The sequence below is a fragment of the Macrotis lagotis genome, chromosome 1, assembly GCF_037893015.1.
Source record: "Macrotis lagotis isolate mMagLag1 chromosome 1, bilby.v1.9.chrom.fasta, whole genome shotgun sequence".
Taxonomy (NCBI): Eukaryota; Metazoa; Chordata; class Mammalia; order Peramelemorphia; family Peramelidae; genus Macrotis; species Macrotis lagotis.
The window spans coordinates 641,240,644-641,256,493 of record NC_133658.1 but is presented as its reverse complement, the minus strand read 5'-3'; the positions used below and the strand labels follow the sequence as shown (position 1 = coordinate 641,256,493).

The following is a 15,850-nucleotide window of genomic DNA, read 5'->3' as shown; positions in this document are numbered from 1 at the left end:
TCTTTCTAGCTCTTCCTGCTGTATCTTGCTAGACATATATAGAAAATTTGAGGAATTATGAGGGTTTATTTTATAACCTGCAACTTTGTTAAAATTGCTAATTGTTTCCAGTAGTTTTTTGGATGATTTCTTGGGATTCTCTAGGTAGACCATCATGTCATCTGCAAAGAGTAAGAGTTTTGTTTCTTCCTTGCTAATTCTCATTCCTTCTGAAATATTTAATTTCCTCCTCATTGATGGTGAGTTCACATTTTTTGTTTTTGATGCTAGCAATTTGGTTTTCTACTTTCTTTTTTTAAATCAAATTAACCAAAAGTTTATCTATTTTTTTTCATAAAATCAACTCTTGGTTTTATTTATTAATCAATAGTTTTCTTGCTTTTGATTTGATTAATTTCTTCTTTAATTTTTAGAATTTCTAATTTGGTATTTAAATGGGGGTTTAATTTTAATTTAAAATTTGTTCTTTGACTTTTTTTAGTTGCTCAGTTCATTGCTTTCCTTTTTATCTATTTTATTTATGTAAGCATCTAGAAATATATAATATATCCCCTAATGACTGCTTTGACTATATCCCAAAAGTTTTAGTATATTGTCTCATCATTGTCATTGTCTTGGTTGAAATCACTACGTTTTTCTATTTTGTTGTTTGATCCACTTATTCTTTAAAATGAGGTTATTTATTTATTTATTTAGCATTGAATTAGATTTAAATTTATCTCTCCATGGCCCTTCATTGCAAGTGATATGATTTGCATCATGGTCAGAAAAGGATGCATTCAATATTTCTGCTTTTCTGCATTTGAATATGAGGGTTTTATGCCCTAGTATATGGTCAATTTTTGTGTAGGTGCCTATACTGCAGGAAAAAATATATATATATTCCATTTTATCCCCATTCAATTTTCTCCAAAGGTCTACCAGTTCTAAGTTTTCTAACATTCTATTTACTTCTTTAACTTCCTTCTTGTTTATTTTATGGTTAGATCTATCTAATTCTTTTTTTAAGGGTTTTTTTTTTCAAGGCAATGGGGTTAAGTGGCTTATGCAAGGCCACAGAGCTAGGTAATTATTTAGTATATGAGGCCAGAGTTGAACTCAGGTACTCCTGACTCCAGGGTCAGTGCTCCATCCATTGCGCCACCTAGCCACCCAGATCTATCTAATTCTGAGAGAGGGAGGTTGAAGTCTCCCACCAGTAGAATTTTGCTGCCTCTGTCTTCATGTAACTCATTCAGCTTCTCCTTTACGAATTAGGATGCTATATCACTTGGTGCATATATGTTATTGAAATTGTTTCATTGTCTATGGTAACTTTTAGGAGGATATAGATTCTTTATCTCTTTTAATGAGATCTATTTTTGCAGCAGTTTTGTCTGAGATAAGGAATGCTACCCCTCTTTTTCACTTCAGCTAAAGCATAATATTTTCTGCTCCAGGCTGTTACCTTTACTCTGTAAGTATCTCTTATAGGATTCTGGTTTTTAATTCACTGTGCTATATGCTTATATTTTTTTTTTTTTGCAAGGCAGTGGGGTTAAGTGACTTGTCCAAGGACACACAGCTAGGTAATTATTGTCTGAGGCTGGATTTAAACTCAGGTCCTCCTGACTCCAGGGCAGGTGCTCTATCCACTGCACCACCTAGCCGCCCCTATACACTTATATTTTATGGGAGAATTCATCCCATTCACATTCACATTCAGGGATAATTATAATTACCATCTTTTTATTGTCTCCATGCTATCTTCCCTCCATTTGTATTCCCCCCCCCCCTTTTCCCCTTTATCCTTATTCCCCAGTATTTTGCTTCTGAATACCATCTCCTTCAGTGTGTTTGTCCCCTTCTATCAACCCCTTTCTCCTTTTCCCTTTGTCCCTTCTTCTTTCCCTTCCTTCTGTTAGTTTCTCTTTTCCTTCCCCCTTCCCCCTTTCTCCTCTTAATACTTAAAAGGTAGGATAAGTTTCTAAACTCCAATGATTTTGTGTATGTTAATCCATCTTAGTTTCTAAACTCAATTGAGTTTGTGTGTATTAATCCATCTTTGAGCCAATGATGATAATAAGATTCAGGCAGTTGTCACCTCCTCCTTTCTTCCCCTCTTTTGCAATAAGTCCTTTGCACCTCTTCATGTGAAGTCCAAAATCTATTAAGAGGCTTAGTTCATGTTAATTCTGAGGGAAAGGCAGGAGAGTTTAAAACAGTGCCTGGCTCCTCTTTACCATCTTGTCCAGAAGTCGATAATTTTTTAATAAGAAATTAAAAAGATTTTGTACAAACATAAACAGCGTGATCAAAATTATAAGGAAAACAAAAAATGGGGAACTATTGCAATATTTCTGATAAAGGTCTCATTTCTCAAACTTGGAGAACTTAGTAAAATTTGTAAAAATACAAATTATTTCCCAGTTGATAAATGGCCAAAGAATACAAATAGGCAGTTTTAGATAAATCAAAGTGATTAATAGTCATTTGAGGGGTGTCTAGGTGGTGCAGTGGATCAAACACCGGCCCTGGAGTTAGGAGTACCTCACTTCAAATCCGGCCTCAGACACTTAATAATTACCTAGCTGTGTGGGCTTGGGCAAGTCACTTGTGAAAACTTAAAAAAAAAATAGTCATTTGAAAAATGCTCAAAGTCACTATTGATTAGAGAAATGCAAATTAAAATTCTGAGGTACCACCTCACAACTTTCAGAATGCTTAATACAACATAAAAAGGAAAATGTTGAAATTTGAATGGACACAAATGCACTATTGATGGAATTTTTGCCTGAGCCAACCATTCTGGAAAGCAATTTGAAAATGGACCCAAAGGGTTATAAAACTGCATATCCTTTGATTCAGCAACACTTCTGTTAAATCCCAAAGTCATTTTTCCCAAAAAGGGAATTCATACAAAAATGGTTATGGTAGCTCTTTTTGTGGTGCTAAAAAATATCAAAGCAATTCCCTTCAATTGGGTAATGACTAAACAAGTTTGGTATACAAATTCGATAAAATATTATTATGCTACAAGAAGTGACAAGCAGGAAGGTTTTAGAAAAATCTGGAAAGCCTTACAAGAATTAATGCATAGTGAAATGAACAGAACCAAAATAGTACGTACACAGTGATAGCAATATTGCTCTATGATAAACTGTGAATTAATTCTCAGCAAAACAATGATCCCCAAATCCTAAAGGAATAATGATGAACAAGCTTTCTGCCTCTAGAGAAGAAATATTGATTGAATATAGACTGAAGAATACCATTTTCACTTTCATTTTTTCTTTTTAATATAATTGCACGTGTATAACCTATATCTGATTGTTTACCATATTGGGGAGGGGGAAAGGGCAGAAAGAAAGGGATGAATAGAATTTAGAATACAAAAAATTTAAAGCAAAACTGTTAAAAAAATAAATATTTTGCTTTTTCTCTTTCTAAAAATGTTTCTTTACCAAAGGAAAGCAATGAAGCTTTTGAAGAAGGCATTTTTATTAATAAATCTTTGATTCCAGAATCTTTCTCAAGATCCAGGTACACTAATATATTATTAGTAAGGTATGAGAATGGTAGTTTATCCTTAGAAATAAACATGGCAGGATCCTGGCTAAGTTTTAAAAATTACAGTGTACTCCTTGTCTATTTCCATCTTCCCTTCATTGGAAATATGCCAAATAATTACATAAATTAATAAACAAATAAAAAAAGGCAGGTTTTATTCAAATAACAGTTCTCATAATATTCTTGTGAGATTCCTGAAATGCCTAGGATGCTGAAATTGGTTTAAGAAATTCTAGATAACCAAGAAAAAAGAACAAATCCAAAAATTAAAATTTATCAGTATAAGGAAAGGAAAAATTCTAGAAATAACTTTGAATTAATGTGAGTACAAAAAATAGAATCTTCCATAAAGTATACACAGTAATTTAGCAATAGTTAGCAAGAGAGTCTGAATAATTTGAATTAAAAGAGAAATAATATACAAATAGTGCTGAATGGGAAAAATGTTGAAGGAGTTCTTAAGAAATTATATATTAATTTCAAAAAATAAAATCCAATAAATCTAATCCATTTAGTTATATATGTGGAAAGATTGGAATAGAAACCAAGACTCCTGTTACTCTCTTTGGCATTTTTCCATAGTTAAAATACATTACTTTTCTTCTTTTCTAGAGAAATTGATTTAGGAAAAAAACAATGGAAAAAAACAAAAAATTTGGAAGAGACATGCAAATTAGTATTAGAAGAACTCAAAGAGATATATGGAAAGATGAAAGGGTCAGATTTAGAGGTATGTTTCCCATTTTTATTCCATAATTTTATTCAGGTCCTGTTTGTATACACTTTCTTGAAAATTCTGGCATGTAGTGAGGATATAAAAAATAATAAATAAAGGTGGCCTACTTGAAGATGAAGGCACTTTTTCTGGGACTATAAATACTTAAAAATGCATTTGAAAAGCAATGAATGCTACACCCCTGATTTAAAATTTTGAATTAGGGAAAAATTTTAAAAGCCTTTCAAAGTTATTCAAGTGGAATTAATACACACATTCATTTTGTTTCCCAAAAGGATTATTCCAACTCACTCTTAAATGTTTCAACAATTCAAAAAAAGTAATAAACATTGTGAAATTCATCACTTGAACTACCCCTTCTTATTCATGATCTAGTGTACTTTACTGGGTTGTTTATGGTGTTTCATTCTTCTTTGGAAAGCCACTTAATTATATTGTGTGCATATGAATATATATATATATATATATATATATATATATATACACATATATAAAATTGAATTATTCTCTTTAGGAGAGAGTAAGGTGATTTTTAAAGATCAAAGATCAAAGATTACAAGTTTGTATTCATTCTATATATGTCCTGAATAATAGTATTTATAACTGAAAGAATTAATATAAAATTTTTTTCTACGTGATATTTTCACTCTTTTTTTAAAATCTATATTGATTGATTTTCTTCATTGATTTTCTTCTGGTGTATAATGTAGTTAAATGATCTAATTTTTTTGTCTTTTAAGATAATCTCGGGGTGGCTAGGTGGTGTAGTGGATAAAGCACCGGCCTTGGAGTCAGGAGTGCCTGGGTTCAAATCTGGTCTCTGACACTTAATAATTGCCTAGCTGTGTGGCCTTGGGCAAGCCACTTAACCCCATTTGCCTTGAAAAACCTAAAAGAAAAAAAAAGATAATCTCTATTTCTTTTTTGGTTTGAAACATTTGTTATATTATGAATTTATGACCCTTTCATTTTCAGCTTTATTTCCACAGTTTTTCCACTAAGTAGTTCCCTGTATTATATATATATATATATATATATATATATATATATATATATATGTACATATATTTGAACAGACATACTTAAGTATATTTACCTTGCACACATGCAAACATTCATAGATACTTCATTAAAAAAATCCATTCAACAAACCTATCAATGTGATTGTTTATAGTGATATGTTTTTGTATCCCATGGTCTCCTTGCCAATGGATGGAATTATACTTCATTTTCTTTTTCCTAGGTGAGGGGGCTAAGATTTTTCCAAACCATGAATTAGAGAATGGCAATCTTTCAGTGTTGTTTTCACTTCCTTCATTTTAGTTCTGGCAAATATTCTCTTTACCTCATTCTGCGTCAATTCTTAAATGTTTCTGAAATCTATGCTTGTGTCATCTCTGATAGCTTTAAAGTGTACTCACTAAAGTTACCAATGATGCCTTCTGCTTTAAAATAAAAGGCTTTCAACTTTTGATGTCATGGATCATTCTATTCTCATGAATAGGCTTTCTTCCCTAGGGCTTCTCTTATTTATTTTCTCAGTCCACTAGACTCTTTTCTGTAATATCTATATGTAGACCATGCTCCACTCCACATGAATGGGTGTGTCCTTCAAGGGGCTTGAAGAGGACAATTAATACTTAAATTGTCCTCCCATCTTGTTCATTTCAGCAGTATAAAGACAATTTTAAAAGACTTGTGATGGAAAAAGCCACCATGTCCAGAGAAGGAACTGGGGAGTTTAAATGAAGACCAAAGCTTATTATCTTCAATTTTTTTAAAGTTGTCTTATGCATTAATGTCATTTTTCTTCTCTAATGTTGTCTTTCTTCTATTTGAATATAATTCTTATCTCACAAACATGTTCAATATCATGATTATAAATGGTTATAGCATGGTTATAAGCATAGAGTCTATATCAGATTGTTTTCAGTCAAGGGGAGGAGGAGGGAAGGGAGAGAAGGAGAAAAATCGTAAAACTCTAAACCTTGCAAAAAAATTGGTAAAAACTATCATTGCATATAGTTGGCAAAACAAATAAAAATATTTTTAAAGTAAAAAATAAGTACAGGATTTAGACATAGAGTGACACCATAGATGATTAATAGACCAAGAAATACTCTTAATTATCAGATCTATGGAAAGGGAAAAAATTTATGACCAAACAAGAATTAGAGTACATTATAAACTGCAAAATGAATGATTTTGACTATATTAAATTAAAAAGATTTTCACTAATAAAATCAATGCTGCCAAAATTAGAAGGAAAGCAAAAAGCTGAGGAAAATCTGATAGTTCTGATAAAGTTCTGATAAAGGTCTCCATTCTAAAATATATAGAGAATTGCTTCAAATTGATAAGTTTATGTCATTCTCAATTCAGAAATGGTCAAAGGATATGAATAGACAGTTTTATAATGAAGAAATTAGATATATATGTATATATGAAAAAAATGTTCCATATCATTATTGATTAGAAAATGCAAATTAAAACAACTCTGAGGAATCATTTCATACCTATCAGATTGGCTAAGATGAGAGAAAGGGAGGATGTGGGAGGATTGGGACATTGATACATTGCTGGTAGAGTTGTGAATGGATCCAACAATTCTGGAAAGCAATATGGAACTATATTTAAAGAGCAATAAATATGTTCATTCCCTTTGACCCATCAATTCTATTTTTAGGTCCTATATCCAGAAGAAATCTTAAAAAATGGGAAAGTACCACATGTTTCAAAATATTCATAGCAACTCTTTTTTGTAATGGCAAAGAATTGGTCTAACAAATGGGGAATGGCTAAACAATTTATGGTACATGAATACTATGGAATATTATTGTTCTATAAGAAATCCTAAGGGGCAGCTAGGTGGCGCAGTGGATAGAGCACCAGCACTGGAGTCAGGGTCTCAGTCACTTAATAATTACCTAGCTGTGTGGCCTTGGGCAAGCCACTTAATCCCATTTGCCTTGCAAAAACCTAAAAAAAATGAAATAAAATAAACCCTAAATGGTCAGACTCTAGAGAAGCATGGGATGAGTTACAGGATCTAATGCTGAGTGAAGGGAGCAGAACCAAGAGAATAATGTATGCATTAGCAACAACATTGTAAGATAGTCAAGCTTGATGGAAACAGCTCCTCTCAGCTGTTCAGAGAGCTAGGACAACCATATTAGACTAGCTATGGACAATGTTATCCCTATCCAGAAGAAGAAAACCAAACCAAAAAACAAAACAAAGCAAACAAACCAAAAAAAAAAAAACCTTTCAGAATCTGATGAACACTTTATAAAAATTATCTCTTATGTATTTCTTTCCCTTAATCCTAATTCCTCATATTGAAAATGACTAATCTGTAAACATGTTTATCAAAAATATGTATGTACAAAGTTAACCTTACTGTTCCAGGCTGAGGGGAGTGGGGTGGGAAGGGAGGGTGGAAGGAAATTTTGTAATTAAAAAATATACAAATGCATTTGAATGAATGTTAAAAAGAATAAAATAGATGAACTTTAAAAAAACAACAAAGTAGAGAGGGAGTAGTATTGAACTTTTAGCAATAAAAAAGATGGCTCCAAGGGGAAAAAAGTAAAAATATATAAAAATTAAAAATAAAATGGATCTAATAGCTTTCAAATGGATATAGATAGATATAGATAGATAGATAGATAGATAGATAGATAGATTAGATAGATAAATTGTCCTTCTATACTATCTTGCTTTGATAAACATTTCACCTTACAAAAATTTAAGGAATCCTTATTACATGTAAACAATCTCTTTCCAAACTTCCTCATTTCTACTTATACAGTATTTTTTTACTATAGCCCTTTTTTCCTACACACACAGGCATCACCTTGGTGGAGATTCTCTTCACCTTGTTCCCAGTTGATAGCAAGATTTTTCCCTTCCTCAAATCTTGCTCCACTTCAATCCATTCCACTCCCACCTAATGTAGTGATCTTTTGAAAATTCAGGGCTGACCATAATTTTGCCCTAGTTAATGAATCTTAGATAAAGTATATGATATTGTCTTGTGATTTTAATTGTCCTTCACCACCTGGTCCCTATATTACTTTTCAAATAGTCTTGTGTTTTACCTCCCCTCCAAGACCAGAGCCCCAGGGACTTCTTTTTCTTCCTCAAACATCACCCTCCATAATCCCGATTCCTTACTATCTCTATCTCTTGTTCACTCTGTCTGGAATATTCTCTTTTTTTCAACTTTAACTTCTTGGCTTTCATATTCTATAAGAATTACACTCTGAAAAGAGTTTAATTCATATTCTACAAGAATTAAACTTCTGAAAGAACCTTCCTCATCTATACCCAGCCTTTGCATTATGACTTTCTTCTAAGATTATTTTTCATTTATATATCTTCTCTATATACTCTACTATGTATACTCTATATACCTATTATGCATTATTTTTGAGGAATTGTTTTCCATTTCAATGGGAAATTCTTGAGGATAGACAACTATTTTTTTGCCTTTCACTATAGTCCCAGAGGTAATGGGCATCAGTTTTCTCATGCAAAACAAATTATTCTTTATCTGAACATAATATTCCCTTATACTCATGTCTCAGGATTTGTTCCAATTTATCTCTAATTAAAAGGCCTGTCAGGAAAATTTGGTTGATGAAAAAAACCTTACTTTTGTATTAGATAGATATGTACCTGTATACATTTACATTTATATGTATACATTTATGTATGTAGTTACAGGATATGTATGTAGTTACAGAATAAATAATCCAAAGGACATGGTAATTTTCATGACCTTTCTTATATAATTTCAGAAGTATTTGATATAACTTTTATATCTTTTTTGTTTAGCTCCCCCAATAATATGTAGTTAGGCTACCAGCATTCAGCTCCCTAGCATATCTATTCCCATGTGTCATCCTTTTTACCAATTTCATCTGGATGAAGTGAAAACTCTTGGTTTATTGACATTTCCCTTCTTATCTATGATCTAGTGAAGTTTTTCATAGGGTTGTTTGTGGTGTTTCATTATTCTTTGGAAAACCATTTAATTATATATTGTGTGTGTATATGTATGGATAATCCTCTTTAGGAGAACTAAGATGATTTTAAAGACCAAAAATTAGAAGTTTTTATTCATTCTATATATATGTCCTGAATAATAGTATTTATAACCGAAAGAATGACTTTGAAAAACTTTTTCTTCCTGATATTTTCACTCTCCTTTTAAGGCTGTATTGATTGATTTTCTTCATATAAGTTCCCTGGTGCATACTGTAGTTAAAATGATCTAATGTTTTTTTGTCTTTTAAGATAACCTCTATTTCTTCTTTGATTGTAGATTACCTCCCACAAAATCACAGAAAGGAACTTTTTTCTGTTTTGCAGGATGTTTGAAAAGTCATTTCTTAAGTTAACTATGCCTCCAAAGAAACATTATGTTAGTGACTGTGTTATTCTAAATCTGCTTTTGGTATAACTTCTTTGCAATATTTCCTATGGAAAAGAATCCTTCTCCCACTCATTTTTTTATGTTCCTTGCATAGTACTCTTATGCATTGTCTTTGTTCTAAAGTCTTGGTTTTCTAGCCAATTCCATTTTTTCTGCTCAATTTTTTCCATATTTTAACTATTACCAAGGAGTTTTGATGAAAATTGCTTTATAAATCTCTATTTTTGTTTTCACTTTTTTCCACCCCAAATTCTCAAAAATCTTTTAATTGCCATATGACTTTTTTCTCAATCATTATAGTTCCTTGATATTCTAGGTTTATTTTGTTAAGATAACAAAGTAAAGGGATAAATAGCAGTGAGAATTTAGTAAAGTAATTAGGGAAAAATTAGAAGAATTGACTGATCACCAACAGTAGCCATCATCAGTAGAAAACAGATAACATCAAGATGGTGTAGTATAAAGAGGGAAATTAGGGACAGTTGCAAGGTGATTTCAATTGGGCTGAAGTAGCCAACGGCAAGGGAAATGGTCTGGTTTATATAGGGGAGCAGGGCAGGTGTATATACTGGTAAAAGAATAAGGGAGGATTTAGGATGGTGCTAGAAAGGGACTAAAGAGTGGATTCAGAGGTTTCAACATCATTTCTTGGGGATCTCTGAGGCTGTCAGCAATATACACCAGATGTGAATCTGTCAGTTTGTCCTCTCTCTAGTAACAATAGAATGGGAGCTTTGGCATACTCCAAAAGGCTTCTGTGTGATAGCTTTGAGTTTTGATAGTTTTAACATGGATGGGAGTTTGCAGATATAACTAGGTCTCAAGTAGTTTTATTAGCTTAGACAATGGGATGAGGGGTCAGTGTTAATGTTTATTGTAAGGATAGTACAGAAAAAGGTTAATTATTTAACTTGGTTGACACAATACTTTTTGAGAGAAGAAGTTAACTATAATACTTTTCATTTTTCTCTGCTACATATTTCCTCTGCTCCAATCTTAAATTTTTTTTCACAAATTTGGTTTGATTTTCATTAGAATTATATTTTACAAAGAAATTATAATTGAACATTGTCTAGATAGTTTCATAAATGAATTCTACCAAACATTTAATAAAACAACTGATACTAATACTATATAAATTAATTTGAAAGATAGGCAAAAAAAGGAATTTTGTCCAAATCCTTTTAAGGTACAAATACCACACTGGTAACAAAAACAGGAAGATTTTTACAAAATAAACTCACATAAATTATCAGTGTTTCAATATATTACAAACAAAAACAAAAGTAAGACATAGAAATGGAAAAACCATTTAAAATAATAGTGGACAATAAAATTGCTTAGCAATTGGCCTGCAAGACATACCTGGGAACTATATAAACACAATTGCAAAATACTTTTCACACAAATAAAATCAGATTTAAACAATTGGTAATATATATGAATTGCTCATGGATAGGCCAAGTCAATATAATAAAAATGACAATTCTACCTAAATCTATTTATCCAGCGTCACACCAAATTATCAAAAATTATTTTACAGACCTAGAAAAAATGACAGCAAAATTCATCTAGAAGAGCAAAAACTCAAGGATATAGAGGGAATCAATGAAAAGAAAAATGCGAAAGTCAGTCTAGCCAGTCAGATCTAAAACTGTATCAAAAAAATGGTAATTATCAAAAGCAATCTGGTACTGGCTAAGAAATAGAATGGTGGATAAGTAGAATAGAATAGATTAGGTGCAAATTGGTGATTTACTATATGATAAAATCTAAGATCCAAGCGTTTGGAACAAAAACTCCTGGGAAAATTGGAGAACAATATGGTATAAACTAGATATAGACCAACATCTCACACTGTATAACAAAATGAGTTCAAAAGATGAATAAGCAAATTAAAAGAGCATGCAATAGTTTAATCTGACAAATATATGAATAATGGAAAAATTTTAAATGAAAGAAGATACAGAATGCATTGAAAAATGAAAAAGAATTTTGTTTATATAATAGGTTTGATACAAACAAAACCAAAGCAAATAGGTTTGATACAAACAAAACCAAAGCAAAATACTGGGGAAAATTGTTGCAATAAATATCTCCAATAAAGGCTTCATTTTTCAAATATATAGAGAACCCAATAATTGCTAATTTATAAAAATACAAATTATTTCCCAATTGATAAATGTTTAAAGGAAGTTTTCAGACAAAAGAAATCAATGCCATCTAGAGTCATATGAAAGAAAATTTTCTAAATAATTTAAATTACTAGAGAAATGTAAATTAAAATAATTCTGAGTGGTATCTCACACATATGATTTATAAAAAAAAGGGGAAAATGTTGAATAATGGAGGGCATATGAGTAAACTGGGTCACAAATGCATTGTTGATAGAATTTTGACCTGATCCAACCATTCTGGAAAACAGCTTAGAACTATGCCCAAACAAGTGTAAGACTCAGCAATACCACTGCTAGTGCTATATCACAAAGATATTTTTAAAAATGGAACAGGGCCTATTTATACAAAAATATTTAGAGTAACTCTTTGTTATGACTAAGAATTGGAAATCACAGGGATGCTAAAGAAGCTGTGGTATGTATTTGTAATGAAATATTTTTCTACAATCAAAAGTGACTTGCAAGATTGTTTCAAAGAAACTTAGAAAGACCTACATAAACTAATGCATAGTGAACTAAACAGAACCAAGAGAACATTGTACACAGTGACAGCAATTTTGTTCAGTGAAGAACTGTGACTAATGGCTTAGATATTCTCAGGAATACAATGATCCAAGACAATCCCAAAGGAATAAAGAAGTCTCTCATCAACTGATAATGATTTCATACAATCAGACTATTTTCACTGTATTTCTTTCAATTTTTGAGTCTTCTTGAACAAAGTTATTAATATGGAAATGTTTACATAATTGCATATGTATAATCTATATCTGATTGCTTCTCAGGAAAAAAGCAGTGATGAAATATGGAACTCAAAACTTTGTTAAAGTACTAAGAAACAAAAGAAAAATACTTTATTGTTCTCTTTCTAAAAATGTTTCTTTTCTACAGGAAAGCAATAAAACTTTGGAAGAATTTACTTTCAGTAATGAAGCTTTGATTCTGGAATCTCTCTCAAGATCTGGGTACACTAAAATATTAATAATGGGATTTGAGAATGATAGACTGTCCTTAGAAATCAACATGGCTGCATCATAGTCAAGTTATTAAAATAACAGTATACCCAATATCTGTTTGTCTTCCCTTATTTGGAAAAATATACTAAGTGGAGTTAATTATGCAAACAAACCAAAAGAGAGGTTATGTTCAAATAACATTTCTCATAGTATTCTTGTGGAGATACCTGAAATGCCTAATAGGTTGAAAATTAACTTAAGTTTTAGATTATCAACAAATAATAATAAAATCAAGAATTCAGATTTATCATATAAGAAAAAGGAAAGTTATAGAAATATCTTTAAATTTATATGAGCAGGAAAAATAGAAACCCTCCCTATAAAGCATAAATCATAATTTAGTAATGCATAAATCATAATTTAGTAAGAAACAAGTGACCAAATATACTTTTAATTTAAAAGAGAAATTATATACAGATAGTGCTGAATGGAAAAAAATGTTAAAGGGGACAAGCGAGAATAACTGATGCCAATATTTTAAAATAATTTCAAGGAAATTGGATTATAATCCAATATACTGAATCCACTCAATTATATCATTAGAAGAACTGAAATAGAAGCCAAGACTCTTCCAATTCAGCATTCTCATTTGTTAATACACAGTATTTCCTTGTTTTCCAGTGAAATTGATTTAGGAAAAAAAGAAGCAGAAAAATCAAATATCAAAGAGATATGCAAGATAATGAAAGAAATTAAGAAGACAAAGGCAAGGAGTAGAGAGTCCATCTCAGGAGTATGTTTCTCATTTGTATTCCAGAGTTTCATTCATGGTCTGTTTTTGTTCACTCTTCTGAAAACTTGGGCATGTAGAGAGGATGTAAAAAAAGAAATAAAATCAAGGCTTAACTTAGAATGGAAGGAACTCTTGTAGGAAATCCAAAAATCTTAAAATGTTTTTAGAGAAAGGCAATGCTGCTACTACCCTATATTAAAAATTGTAAATAAGGGAAAAAAATTTAAAACATTAATGTTATTCTTTTCTAATATAGAAATAATATCATACATATTCACTATTGTTTCCAAGAGGATTATTACTGAAATAAATCACTGTCTCAAGTTTCAAAAATTGGAAAAACTATTAACATTGTGAAATTCATCACTCAAATTTGTTTAGGAGAAAATGTTTTATAAAGTTTACTGATGTATTTGAACCTTGTCATTCTCAGATTTACTTCCCCATTTTCACTACTGAACACTTTCCTATAGTAAAAAAATTAAAAAAAATTAAAAACAAAAGAAAAAAATTTAAAAAGAAAAAAGATAAATGCACATATATACCACTAACATACATACATGCACACATAGAACTATATAAACATACAAATGCCATAAAAAACAACCATGGAGGAAAACCTACCAATAGGACTGAATGTGAAGGGATATAATTCTCTATCCCAATGGCCTCTCTGCCATTTAAGGAAATTATGCTTTATTTTCTGTTTCCTCAGTTAGGGCTAGTATGTTTCAAAACTATTTATGAGAAGATGGCAACATTTCAATGTAATATTTCAATTTATTCCATTCATTTTATTTATAGCAAATATTCTCCTTATCTCATTCTGAATCAGTTCATAAATGATTATCTAGATTGCTCTTAAATCTATGATTATGTCATTTCTGATAGCAGTTGCAAGTAATGGCTTCTGGTCCAAAACTCTCAGTTTTTATCTTTCTTGATCTTTCTACAACGTTTGATACCATGGATCTTCCTATTCTCTTGGACAGGCTTTCTTTTCTAGGTTTTTGTAAGACTGTTTTCAGCAGGGGTTTCTTCTGTTAATTTTCTCAGTCCACCTGAGCCTCTTTCTGTAAGATCTATATCAGGCCATACCTCACTCCACATGGATAGAAGTGACCTTCAAGGGTGGGGAAGGGACTTTTAATTAATTCTTAACTTCTCCCTCCATACTATATTGCTTAGTAATCAAGTCATCGCCCAAGAATTTAAGGAATCCTCACTACATGTAAACAATCTCTCTTCAGACCTTTTCATTTATACCTAAACAGTATTTCTCTTATATATTCCCTTTTCTTTACTCACTTTGTAATCACCTTGAAGACTGCAAGAGCTTCACCCATCCTTAAATTCCATTTCATTCCAATCCATTCCACCCCCACCTAACACAGTGATCTTTTGAATACTCAGATCTGATCATAATTTTGCCCTCGTCCACACAATATAGAACTTCCTAGATAAAGTTCATATTCTGTCTGTGGCTTTAATAATCCTTCACTACCTGTCCTCAGTTGTCTAATGCTTTATTCCCATCCAAGACCAGAGTCTCAGGAATATAATGTTCTAACTCAAACACCACCCTCCACACTCCAACTCTACTGGAAAAGATATTATAACAGTATATCACATGGATCATATACTATGGTCAGGTGGGTTGTATACCTGGAAATGCAGGGGTAGTTCTATATTAGAAAAACTTCAGCATAATTGATCATATCAATAACAAAACCAACAAAAATCATTTGCCTATCTCAGTAGGTACAGAAAAAGCCTTTTAACATTATACAGTATTCATTGTTGTTAAAACAAAGAGCATAAACATAAATGGAGTCACCTTAAAATGATAAGTAATTATCTAAAACCCAAAACAAACATTATAAGGGGAATAAGCTAGAAGCCTTCCCAATACAATCAGGCATGAAACAGATACCCATTATCACTCCATTATTTAATATTGTATTAAAAAATTTGGTTAGAATAAGAAAAGAAGAAAAAAATTTAAAGGAATTCAAATAGGCAATAAAACTTTTCACTCTTTCTGATGATATACTTAGAAAATTTAAGTGAATCAAGCAAAAAATTAACAAATTAACTTTAGCCAGGTTCCAGGATTTTATACAATAAACCCATATAAATCATTAACATTTCTATATATTACCAACAAAGTCCAGCAGCAAAAGAAAGAGGAATTTCATT

General features: G+C 31.3%; 1 protein-coding gene across 8 annotated transcripts in view; it reads left to right on the top strand.

Annotated features, from left to right (window-relative positions):
- The window catches only part of LOC141522195 (uncharacterized), a 112,431-nt gene that overhangs the window by 69,693 nt on the left and 26,888 nt on the right, over positions 1 to 15,850 (top strand). For 7 of the 8 annotated variants that reach the window (XM_074235398.1, XM_074235432.1, XM_074235449.1 and 4 more), the window contains 4 exons: positions 3,449 to 3,522; positions 4,162 to 4,279; positions 12,794 to 12,867; positions 13,540 to 13,651. In XM_074235398.1, the coding sequence (XP_074091499.1) occupies positions 3,449 to 3,522; positions 4,162 to 4,279; positions 12,794 to 12,867; positions 13,540 to 13,651 (378 nt within the window). The remainder of the gene's footprint in view (positions 1 to 3,448; positions 3,523 to 4,161; positions 4,280 to 12,793; positions 12,868 to 13,539; positions 13,652 to 15,850) is intronic. The other variant, XM_074235459.1, reaches the window with a different exon arrangement.